Source organism: Coturnix japonica, chromosome 11, assembly GCF_054131305.1.
Source record: "Coturnix japonica strain WE chromosome 11, WE-NBRP24, whole genome shotgun sequence".
In the NCBI taxonomy this organism is placed as follows: domain Eukaryota; kingdom Metazoa; phylum Chordata; class Aves; order Galliformes; family Phasianidae; genus Coturnix; species Coturnix japonica.
Window position 1 is genome coordinate 8421236 of NC_140673.1, and position 13470 is coordinate 8434705.

The following is a 13470-nucleotide window of genomic DNA, read 5'->3' on the forward strand; positions in this document are numbered from 1 at the left end:
TGGTCAGGCACTGGCCTGCCCAAGGAGGTGGTGGAGTCATCATCTTTGGTAGCATTCAGGAGGCATCTGGATGATGAGCTATGAGAAATAGTTTAGTAGCTTGTGGTAGCAATGATTATAGAAGGACAGTTGGACTAGTTGATCTTGTAGGTCCTTTCCAACCTTGTGATTCTGTGAACTTCTGCTCACAGTGAGAAGACCGTGAGGTAAGCAGAGCACAATCTTCACACTAGTCAGCTACACATTTTGACACAAACCAAAAAAAAATAAATTAAAAAAAAAAGACCAGTTTATTGTATTTAACATATTTACAAAATATTACAAATTAAAGTAAGGTAACACCAGCACAGCATGACAACAAAACCTCCATACAAGCAAAAGAAGCACGTGAAAGAAACACTTCAGAATATCTAGAAGTCTTTGGTACTGAAAATCTAGTTTAAGATGCAGCATTAACTCAATTAATACAGGGCATTAAACACAGACAATAACATGTAGATTTATGCCAAAAAAGTAAGTTCATCTATGGCTTTCATTCTTCTCAAAGGCTGATTACTGGATTCAGGAGTTGCTTAAAGGCTTCACAGAAATTTCAGGACAGAGAGTACTCAAAATGATTCTAAATCCAAGCTGTCCAGAATGACTGATGCATTTCTTAACTCACTGAATTAAACTGCTTCTTCTCATAACTGTAAGACAGCAAAGCACTAAACACAAGCCTATAGACCATTTCTGTACCCCTAGAGAGGGCAAAACTGTGCATCAACTTCGTCTACTTAAGGAACATAGGATCAGGCTCACAACTGACAATAAAACTGCATGGGAAAACATGATCAAACACTATCTCCCAGTCTACACTACTGTACAGGTCATTTACAAAATGTTTTATGAATAATGTACATATTTACAAATACTCTGAATTATTCCATCAAGCAATGCACTTAACATAATCACAGTTCACAAAATTTTGAGGTAAATCCTTGAAAAATTAAGAGTATCAGCAGATTTTAATCTGCAAGGCTGAATCTGACAAGAGGAGGATTTCTAATTAGGAGATCCTCACTTTTTCCTGGTCACATAACAGTACGTGCTAGGTTGAACAGATGCGTATGATCATTGCAGAGAGAAAGGGGATTACTGTGATCTGTGCTGTGCTACATTCTTCATGATGACCAGGAAGCCAGAATGAAGCAAAGAAGGAGCTTTACTTTCTTTGAAGTTTTCAAGATGACTGAGAAATTATCTAAACAGTAGATCTGAAGGCAGCACCCACATTTCCTTAAAGTTAAAGCACTTCAGACACTCCATAAATACCTTAAAAACTGCTTCATCCAAGGATCAGGTGCCACTTCAAGCTAACTAATCTGGTTTCCACTGTTACTTGAGGATATTCATAACAATGCAACAAGATCACATACCACCCTGCCATTAACATCTCAGGAAACAAGAGGGGAACAGGCATGCTGAGCTCTGTATGTTCCTTCTGTATTAACTTCTAAGAGCACAAAAGGTGACCTAAGTAGAAATAGAAGCTGCCTAACCAGGAAAAACAGCTTACAGCTGGAAGCATCAAAAAGTTCTCATGAATCATCCTGGAAATTAAGATATACAATTTTGTTCTCAAGAAATGAAATCATCCTGACTCAGTATACCCTGCTACACGACAGCGTTACAGTATCTATTTAATGCTAATGCTTAAAATTTTAAAATGAATCTTGCCATAATTACCCTCGGGTTGCATTTTGACGATCGGTTGCTAAACTAATAAAGCTGAGAAGACAAAAAACCAGTCCAGAATTCCACTTTGCAGATGATTTTTCAAGCCATATCATGTCACCAAACTTTTATAGAAAGCTTTCTTTAAACAAACTGTTAGAAGATTCAGGCAAAACCTCAAAGAATTCAGTTATCTAATTACATATGCATAAATGCTACTCATGTTTACTACATTTGTGTTTACTTTAGAATGATTTTTTTAAATTTTTTTTTAAGTGTAAAACTGTTTACAAGGTGATAAGTAAGGTAGTTTGATGTTTTGAAAAGTCTATCGACTACACTTTATGCCTACCTGAATGACTGAACTACGTTTTCTGCTTACAGTGATAAGGAAAAATAAGCCTTCATCTCCTGGTACCATCACAGATGTTAGCTAGAAGAAAACAGACTTATTAAACATTCAGCCATAGCTGCTATTCATGGTGTACTACAGCGTGAAAATGAAATGAAAAACAGAATAAAAAAAATTGTTTTCCTGTAATCTTCTGGATTGTGAGTGCCGGACTTTGTACTGATCCCCAGTGACAGCCAAGTGGCAGGTTGTTTCTTGCACAGCTCTGGGCAAGGTAATAATCTGTTAGCACAAAGTTCTTTGTAAATGCCAAGAATAAGACTAGAAGATTCAGACATACAAAATGCTGCTGCCTGGGTACTTAACAAGACCATTAATGCTTGAAGTTATTAAATTATACAATCCCTGAAATTGCTGGTCAGCAGAGGTTTTAATTCATTCATCTTCTTCAACATAAGTAGACGGAAACCAGCCCACCTAAAAAGGGGGAAAAAAAAGAAAAAAAGAAAGAAAAGGATATATTTTTAAAAGGCCACACTTGGTAAAAACAAGGATGAGACTCTTTAATAACTAAGAACCCTACTACAAAGAAAGTAACCCAGCCTGCCCTGGCTACATTAATAACCGTTGTTTTTTGTTTTTGTTTTTTTAAAGTAAATAAAAAGAGTAACTTAAATTTAACTTACAAATACAATGATTTAGGGACAAAATCCTCAATCTTTAAATAAAAATTAGAAAAATAGAAGGAACTTGTACACAAATTGGACGTCCATGCATTTAGGAAAAAAAAAAAAAAAAAAAAGGCTGCAGCAGAAATTGGTGTTTTTTGCAGTAGTTTTCATGACAAGATGCTGCTGTCTTTTGAATGGGCAGTTAAATATTTCACAGGCTTCAGCCATGTCCAAAGAATCCTCTTTCAAAGTTAAAAGTGACTGGCTCCTCTGCAGTTAAATCTCATTTTTGACAACAGGACATGTAAATGAGACTGAACTGCCCATCAGAGACCAGTGTTTCACACTTCATAATTTATACCATTATCTCCATTCTGAAATTATGTGTTAAATAACAACTGTTTTAGACATATGGAGAAACTATGTCATAATTATTACTGTCTTATCTATTCACTTTAGTTTTTCATCTATACATTAGTCAATTTAAGCCAATTTAACATTGATGGAAGTTCTCAAAACCAAACCTCAAACAAGGCTGGAAGAAGTAGTTGCATAAACAATAGTGATCTTAAGATCTCAATTCCAGGCATGAAAACTACCAGGAAGAATGCCAGTTTATAACAGGGTCTCTTTAGGATGTGTGTAGTTTCACTGGAATGAAATGTTCAATTTTCTTCAACATGTAAAGGACAAGAGATGATCAGTATTTCTTCTGACTCCATATTTCTTCTTGTCTGCCATTAAAAGTTTTCTGAATTGGATAAGGCACTAAATCTGGATATATCCTCCCTCTTCTACTTCAACCAGACTTACTACTTCCATTTCCTCCATTTCCAGTTTCCACTAAATTCACTTTCCTCCAATTCACTCATAAAACAGGAGAGAAAAAGTGTCTCTTTGACCTTGAATCTCAGCCCTTAAAACATCGAAACAGAAGCAGAAAGTATTCCAAACTAACCTGCACTAAGGAGTCATACAGTAAGATGGAAAAAGCATAGCCTTTGTAGCTCAGAACTAATATTTCCATGAATTCAAAGCCATCCCCCATCCAAGTCACAGAGTACAGTTTGAAGTGACTTAGTAAATATCACTGCTAAATGATGGATTGGAATAAATGCACATGGCACTTAATCTCAACCACTTTTTTTTTTTTTTTTTTTTTTTTTTGAGATGAAAAGCAAAAGCCTACAAAGAAAAACATGGCTCATTCTACATCATTAAGTGTGGCAGTGAGGTGGAAATCATTCTGTGCCAATCTGTAAACCAGATTTCCAACACCAGAAAGTCAAACAGATCCTGAGGTTCTGATCCCACCACCAAATCCACGTGAGCAAAACAGTTCAAGGAAGTTCAACTACTATTAATCCTGGTTATTTTTCATTCATATAATCTTATCTAAGCATGCAGCCTAGCAGGCCACATTAAAGGACAAACAACAATTGCTGAGAAAAAGCTATCCAGCAGGTGTTCTGAAAACATGTTGCATCTTGTGTACTTAAACATACAAAGAAAGCTCATGATGTAGGAAAATTTGGTGGGTTTTTTTCTATTGTCGCTGTTTTTGATTTTCACAACATCACTGAAAATGACAGAAAGAAAAGAAAACATACCCTTCCGTTTACTTCACCTCTCCACCAGCCATTTGCACTCATCTTCGTATAAATTTTTACAACATCGCCTTTCAATAAGGACAGTTCTCTCATGTCTCTTGCGCAGAAGTCATACCTTGCAATGGCAATGCCGATCACCTTTGGACTTAGCACTGAAATAAAACAGAAGTTGATATTAGAGCTTATTAGTGGACAGGAACTAAAGGTAGATAGCATTACTGTAAAATGTGATATAATTTCATAACAACACAGACTGGCATCAACTCCACACAAATGTGAAAACATCTCCACATACAGTAATTTAATACGTTTAATTGTAGGCAAGCGGTGAAAAGTTGAAGAGATTATATGATTTACCATAGTCTTATTTTTAGAAAAAAATATCAAATGAGATGAACTACGAAAAACTTCACTCCACAAATAGCTAAACACATTTCAAACTATTGTGTTTTTTGTGTTCCATAATAGAACTTGCTGCCAGCACCAACATATTTTACAGGTCAATAGTTACTTTCCAAAAGAATTATTAACATTCACAGTTGATTTATGTTTACACCTCTAATAAAGCAAAACAAACAGAATAAGGTACTGTTCTTTCAAGAAACAAATCCCAGGTTAAAAATGAATGTACATAAAGTCAGAAGCTAACATCAGCATGGGCAAAAAATTCAGGTTTCTACAGTAAATTTGTAGAGAGCATTTATTAGCAATTTGCACAAGCACTGGCTGATGTAATAACACTTTTAAGGCATTTACTTTGTAAAATCACTAATGAAGCTGTTCTACAAATCTTTCAAAGTAAAAACCACCTGCTGTTTTTCTCTGGGATTTCAGTGAAATTAATACTCAAAAGATGTAACCTACATCAGCACATAATAATTTTGCCAATGTCAAGCACAGATATTTTCACTCACAGAAAGAGGAACAGAAAAATTTTAAAAATAACAAATGTAGAAAAAGTCTTATCTGAGATACAACTTCCTCCCTCTCAAATCTTTACTTCATTGCAAAATTCAATGTCCTGACTTGAAAATAAACCTCTTCCACTAAGACAAATTGGGTATGGCTTCATTTCTTGATGAAGGCCATCAGTTCAGAAGAAAAATCCACTCCTCTTGCATTTTCAAGTTTAAATATTTGTCCAAAGTTTTATTTATTTGTTTGTTCTAAATACAGACTACTTTCTTTTGCAATTGTTCTCTAATGTAAATTTTTTTTAGGTAGAATTTATTTATGAGCACAAGCCAGCTTCCTTCTGAAAATAATTCATCAAATGGTCATGAGGGATAACTTCATACACTGTAAATAAAATCACAGTTTTTCACCTCAGAAACACGACTTACATTCTAGTTTTTGCAATGCTTTTGACAAAGTAATACTAAATGTTCATAACAAACTGCCCTTATTTTAAATCAGAAACATAGTATGCGAGCTAGAAAATTTTGACACTTTCATACCTGCCTCTATTTAGGAATCTTCCTGACCCTTCTATAATAGTAAACGCTGTGTTTAAATCATAATTAAATATATCATGAAAAATGAAATGCTTGAAGATCAATATAGGGATAGATTACATCTTTTATATCATATCATTAAAATTTAGTCTAACATTTCAGACTGCATATTTGGAATATGCTTATCAGATGCTTGATACAGAATATACAAGATGCAATAAAAAAAGAATTAACATCACAAATTATTACTTGCGTTTACAATATGAATATGTTGTAGAAATCTAGGCCATGTATTACTCTTTCCCCTGTAAGCAAGTCATCTGTAGTCACCACTTGTTTAGACTCTGACATCAATATTATGTCCTATACCTTATCAGGGTTTCAGTAATCAATTTTGCAGGAAAAGATTAAAAAAAACAAACAAACAAAAAAAAAACCCAGCATGGGCAGAAATCATTTTGGAGAGAGAAAAAAGAAAGCAGTTATTGATTGGAGAGTCAGTAACCATTTATAAATGTGCAGCAATACCGTGAGCAGTGGTGGAGAAGCATCTCAGGGAATGATTCCGGGGAGCATGATATCACTATAGATTCTAAAAAGGAAGCAAACAGGGAAGAAAGATGGCAAAACAAGGCAAAGATGAATGAATTTGGGAAAACAAGGAAAAAGAGAATTAGGAAAGGAAGAAACATACACAAGAATAAGGGAGAAAATACTGAGGGAAAATTATGACAGAAAAAGAAAGGATAGATCTGTGGAATAAGGAGCAGGACTCCTAATTTTTTCCCAAGTCAAATGGGAAAAGTAGAGAAAAGCACAAAGAAATCATAAGCATAAATCAGCAAAATCTTGTGTCTGAAAGTCATAGATTCTAGACTAATTTCAAACTCAACACCTTTATTTTTAAATAAAATATGCTGATGATAAGAAAAATAATAAAGTATGCCAGATGAGTCAAAGAATATAGGAAAACTATCTGGCATTATTTTTTGAAAAAAATATTAACCCTATTTTCTGATGACAGAAACAAAAACATCTTTAGAAACTGTCAACCCTGAAGTCTCAAACCAAGCTGTTCTTAACTAAATGAAACTCGAGGGAAGAAGGCATGTGGAAAGGACATCTGTACAGAGCAAAGGGAAAAAACATGCTAGAAAAAAGAAAAGAAAAATGATGGCTACAGGGAGAATATCAAAGGAGAGACAATAGAATTAACAGCAGAGATTAATGGAAGGAAAGCAGCCTACAGCAGAACATGAATGAGGAAATTAAAGAAAAAAGAAAAAAAAACTATCAAGGAAGAAGTATTAAAAAAATACCTTGTATATTAAAAGGAAGATACTGTGAAGGTGAGCAGAAAATGCAGTCTGAAATCTGAACTAAACAAATTAAAGGCACATTTGTGAATGAGAAAAATACAGTTTTCCTTAACTTAGCCTTCCTTTCTGTAAACTGGAAGACAAGACAGGAAGCTGCGTTCAGCTTCAGTTCACACTAGAGTATACTGGAAACATTTCTCACTGACAATGAGATTGACAAGCTGCAAAGGAATTTCAGTAATATCTTGGTCCAGTGTTGAAGTAACTGAGATGGAAATAGAAGAGGCTCCATGGAATTACAGTAAACTAACCTAGTTCACATTTCTGCCTGTGCTTAAATTCCACAAGGATCAATGTATCATCACAAAAGCTGTGAGCAGTTCTTTCTTTCTGGTTTTGGTATGGACTCCTAGGAATCCAGCAAAAACACCCCCTACAGGTTGCTCTTGCACATTAGTTCCCTGAAGAAATGCACAGATCCTTGTACTGTTTAATCACACTTCATTTCTATCACTTCTGGTAGTGCTCAACACCTGGCTTAATTATTCTTTTGTATTTCCAGCTTCCACATATCAGCAGAAGTACCCTACTTCTGAAGATCCATTTAAAAAAAAAGAAAATATCTGTAATAACATGAAATAAGTATTTGTTCACTTAATGTAAGCAAACTGTCTTTATATTTTGAAAAGACGTTATCACTAAGAACATACTATTTATTGTATCCTATCACAATATGAAATAAAATTCTAACAGGTAGACAAGCTTAACTTAGAGTTACCACTCAATGTTTCAGTAAAACTCCCTTAAGAGTAAGTATCATGCAACTGAACTGTAAAGGTTAATGTCACATACTGACAGTGTTCACCTACAGAAGAGTACCAAAACTTACTGTCTTTGGCTTTACTGATTAAAATTAGAATCAGGAACTTCAGACACTTCAGCTGAATGTCATGACCATAGTGTAAACAGCTAGATCAGAACAGATGTGTCCTTCCACACAAACAAACGCTAACTGAAACAGTGCCTTAAAGCTTAGATTCTCTCTCAGTACTGTGCTGAAAATGAGTCAGCATGTGACCTCCAAACAATTCATATATAAGGAGATAAGAATGGAAGAAATAAGCTCAAACTAGTGAGGGCCAACACATTTTAAAAGCAGCAAATAACATTGTGATTGAAGATCATAGTATGTATCACGCTGCACATCAGAGTCACACTCAGCACAATGTGCTAACTAACCATTTTACTGTTGAGCTCCCATTTACAGGGCTCTCTATGGAAAGCTATGGAAAACCTTCAGAATCCATCCCAAAGAAATATTACTACCTCTGCTGGACAAAACTAAAACATATTGCCTATTCAAATGTTCTAGACAGATCCTGAATATGACTATACTTAGGTTCATTCATGTTAGGTACATCCCCTTTTCCCTCAGTCCTGATTTACACAACATACAAGTCCTTCTTTCCCACACACATGGAGATGAACCAAAATGTTACCAGCAGGACTCCTCCTTTATGTTCCTCTGAGGCCACTAGCAAAATACCCTTCAAATCATCCAGACATACAGTTCACTTCCTTGAACACTACATCTCAGAGATCAGAACAAGTCACAATTATACTGGTGCGCTAAGTAAGACTAACACTACTACTACTACTACAAGCATTTTACACAATCTCAGTTTTAAATGTTTGCATTTATTAAATGCCAAAGAAGCTTAAATAAAAATAAAGAAGATATTTGGAAAAAGATGGGCAAAAATAATTGACATTAGTGCAAAACTTAAAAAAAAAATAAATAAAAAAAATTACATTTTCTATAAAACTTCTACTGTATTCTAAGACGTTTCTGCAGTACAGTTTGCTGCAGGGATGGGACGAATATATTGTTTATCTGCAATTACTGAAAATTTTCATTTTTGTATTTGAACAAGCACACTAAAATATGCAGATGCCACAGTTACACAGCAAATTAATAGTCAACTGGCAACCAATTGAATCTGGTGCAACTAATGAGCTTTGTAACAGCTATTCAAACTCCTTTATCGCAAATACACACTTTTTCAGAAGTTCAAGAATTTTATTCTTGTTACGCTTCAAGAAACATGCAGAAACTTCTATTTTGGACTCAGTGAAGAACTAAAGTATGAGATTCGTCCCTTCCCTCACTTGACACACAGAAACAAACGGAAACAAATTTAGAATATAAAAGCAGTAAAGCAGTACCTGACCAGAAAGGAGTGGAGGAAGGGGGAACAAAGCTGAAGTCTGGAGGAGTTACAAAAGAAAACCCACAGAACAAAGAGGGGGCTTAGAGAAAGAAAGAGAAAAAGAGAAAAAGCAAAAGTACATTGAAATATTGGCACAAGATTTAAATAATAGTTTTTTAACTATATAATTCATTGATAATAAGGAAACTAAGGTTCCCTACTAAGGATGTCTGGAAGGAAATTGACTGTAATAACTAGAAAATCTTAACCTATGATTTAATTTTTAACAATTGCATTTTTCAAAGAATAAGAAAAGCAAATTAAAACTGCAGACTCTTGCAAATATTTTCAGCTATAGCAGAGGCTTTTTAATTTATTTATTTATTTTTAATTTCATGTGCCTCACTTAATAACAGTATAAAGGCAGGAACTCATACCTAAGAATTCCTCTTTAGCTCAGGAAGACTACAGTCAAATAGCCTCAATTAGTAATACAGTCTAAATACCAGCTGAAATGGGATCTCACAATATGCATGGGGCAAAGAATGTATTTTGCCCTGATAATCATTAACATCAATAGGAATTCTGCAGCTAAACTACATTGTCTAAGGATCAAACGATCCTTCTCATCTTCATAGTTTCCCCTGAATCAAGAGAAAATCCTCAAGCAAAAAAACAAACAAACAAACAAAAAAGAAACAAATTTCAACCAGGCAGAACCTGCACATCATCCTAATCCCTGTAACAGGGGATTCCTTTAAGTCAGGTGAAAGAATACAGATGCATTTGCCCCACTGCCAGCTGACTTTGGGTAATCTATCAGCACGTTTTTAAACGCAGAATTAGTGGCTTTAAGTGGAATTACATTTTGTTGCCAAATTCTCACATTGTCACTCTGCAAGAAGCAATGAACACATTTTTATCTTTACATAACACACAAAATTGAATTGAGACAATTGCTCCCTACTGCACACTTTGAAAGCTGAAGTCCATTCTCATTTAGATAAATAATATTCTAGCCTTTAAATAATACCCAATACCACCTATAGTTATTAAACAATACAGTTCCTTAAAAATGTAACAGGCTTATATTCATCACATTAAGCTGTTTCTCTGAATTTATTCTTGTGACTACAGAAGAAATACAATCATTTGGCTTCAAAATGGTTATTTGCAGCAATGAAGACTAGAATTATTTTATGCAAGAAATAAACAGAATCCATAGTGGAGGTAATGATACGGTTCTGAGCATCTTACCTGGATGTGAATAAATGCATTTATGACAGTTAAACAGCCAGCATAAATAAGATTAACACAGGTGATGCTGTATTCTCATATCTATAAACTAGGAGTCAGTGCAATACAAATACAAAAGTAATAGACTCTTACACACTAAAAACTGCCCTCTGTTCCTTCACATTGATGATCCTTTCCCTGCTTCTAGAACTGAATGGATTATCTGAGAATGCATGAATTTATCTGAGAACAGGAGCCAGCAACTCCGGGTGATATTTCTGTGTGCAAGCATCACCCAAACAAAAAAGGCACCTTTAATGGAATTAGTGTCTCCATTCTCAGGGATAATTAACTGCCTAACAAATTCCAAAAGAGCACAAGTAGTAATCATGAATGAATATACTTCAGGTGCTACACAAGGGGTAGCTTGTCCTTTCCTGCCCTCTTCATATATATTAATTCCATGACAGCTCTTAGTCTGATTTAACTGGAGGTTTCGTTCCGTGATAAACTAGTGTGGGCAAGGAAACCCAACCAGATTTCTACAGACAGCCTTCAGTGTTATCCATTAAAATACAAGGCTATTCTTCTGTTCTTGAACAGCTGAGATGACACTTGCTTTATTTTACTTTATCAACAGTTAACACACCAAGCAGTACTGTGACCTGATACCGTACCTACTCCTAATCTAAAAGTGGACAAAGGATAACATTTGGCAAAGCATCAATAAATTGGAATAAAGTGCCAAGAACAGTTTGGCTGAAAAGTGTGAACTAATCTTCAATTTTTACTTTTAATCCATTAAAGGGTAAATCAGTTCTCAAATCTAGTATAAGATTTAATATTTTTCTGTGAGCAAAACTCAATTTGATCATCCTGCATCTAGAAAACCCTGAAGCTGAAAAATTAAGAAGATGTACCATTTCCTCACAAGTCATCTCAATTAACTTCTACACTGGTAGAAGTAAATGTCTAACAGATAATCCAATCATATTAAAAGTGTGCATTACATATCAAAAAAGAGTGGGTGACTTATTTAAGACCATGAGAATTCCTAAGTTAAATGGGAAGATAAATTAACTGTCTCCATAAAACAAAGATCTCCTTTCAGTAAATACTACTTTGTTTAGAACAAGAAGCACATACCTCAACAAGATATTACATGATTTTCTTTCCTAAAATGGGTAAATGAAAACATGACTATTACAAAAAAAAAAACAAAAAAAAACAAAAAAAAACAACCAATCCTTCTCACGTTGTTCTGGAAAGCAACATTAATTTGGTATTGCCATTCAACTTCAAAATGGCTCAAAGACTCTGTTAGCAAGAAATGACAACTTTCCTCAAGTCTTCAGTAGTTTATCCGGTATTTTTCAGAAACAGTTTCCCACTTATTCTGTTGATTATATGTGCTAAAAACCAACTGCTTTGTACAAATTATAAGCTGATGCCTTTTCAAAATATATCCTTCTTAAAAAAAATCCAGATCCATAGTGAATAATAAAATGAAAAATACCAAACTGAAATGCAAAATGTACTCAAAATCAGCTGCAAAACACTTAAGTCTATTGCATTCACTAACTTCAACCTCATGCTTGATAAAATGTAGTGAATATGACATCGAGTAATTACAGAGTGGAAAAAAGTGGGCAAGTGCCCTTCTTTCAATGCAGCAGACTTGGCTGGCTCCCTTTCAACAAACTAGGGTGAGTTTTTTTTGCATTCAGATTACATAGGAAGAGGTCAAAGAAACTATCTATATGGTGGCTCACACTGAGCTGAACCTAAAAATAAAACTGCTGCACTATCACTTACTTGTTTCCTTCCTTAAACAGAAGTTCAACCCAAAATGTACAAACTTCAACTTCAGACCCACAGGGTTTTCTCATCCTAGCAGTGTGGTTATTCCAGCATCAGCTTGGTTAAAATTAACAGGACAGATGTAAAACCGAGCAGCATGACTCACAGACAGGCTGCTAATTAAGAAAATTTTGATTTAAAGAGAAAGAAAACCCTCAGAGAGGCATGCTGACACTTTAAAAGAAAACTGGTTCATTACATCTATTAATGGAAATGTCATCCAGTGTCAATCTAGGTAGGAGCAGAACTGTGGATATCTATTAGGTTTCACACAAGTCTGAGAACTGAGATTTTTTTTTAATCAGTTTGGCTTAAAAGAAAACCTGTCAGTTCCCACCAGTATTCTATGTAACATCAGATGCACTTTCTCCCCCCTTCAACTAGAATGAGAGCATCCCCATTTATGTTCTTCCATCCTGTGGAGCATGAAGTGAATGAGCAAATGCTGTTGCAAAGTAATAAGTTGGTGGACAGTACAGCTATATCTCAACAGGTCTAAGGGAAGACAACATATTTCTGCTTACAACCAATAATAACCAAGACAAAAGCAAAGAAAACTAAGCAAGACGTGCTGTCCAAACAACTAAAGCCTCGATGCTATGAAGAGGCAACGGATAAAGGAAAGCACAGGCTATGACAATAGAAAAGTAAAGGGAGATCACAAGCTTAAAGGAGAAAAAAAAAAAATGGAACAGAAATTCACCCAGAACAGAAATGCACTGAGACACAGCATAACAGACAAAATTCCTGAGATGCAGTGAAAGAAAACAGAAACAAAAGGAATAAAGAGGAATTCAGACAAAGAGAAAATGAAATGCACAGAGATACACTAGTTTCTTACAATAATTTATTCTCAATTATCTTCATTATAATTAGGAGAGGAAGAAAGTGTCTGAAGTTACTGAAATATGATGGAACAGAGAGAGACAAGCAAAGAAACAGAAGCTCACTGATACAACAGATGAAAATAGGTCCGTCAGCTTCATCATCACCAAGACTAGACTGGACTCTACAGTCTTTCATAGAGACTTCATACTGTTAA

At 34.9% G+C, this 13470-nt stretch overlaps 1 protein-coding gene across 8 annotated transcripts in view; it reads right to left on the minus strand.

Annotated features, from left to right (window-relative positions):
• Positions 1 to 267: 267 nt before the first annotated feature.
• Positions 268 to 13470, minus strand: part of VAV3 (vav guanine nucleotide exchange factor 3) — a 162445-nt gene continuing 149242 nt past the window's right edge. For 7 of the 8 annotated variants that reach the window (XR_014932606.1, XR_014932605.1, XM_085511036.1 and 4 more), the window contains 2 exons: positions 4350 to 4501; positions 268 to 2545 (listed from right to left, as the gene is read on the minus strand). Coding sequence is in view for 6 of the 8 variants with exons in the window: in XM_085511036.1 (XP_085367162.1) it covers positions 2504 to 2545; positions 4350 to 4501 (194 nt within the window). In the remaining 2 variants the exon portion in view is untranslated. Of the gene's footprint in view, positions 2546 to 4349; positions 4502 to 9348; positions 9433 to 13470 lie in introns of all 8 variants that reach the window. The other variant, XM_015869508.3, reaches the window with a different exon arrangement.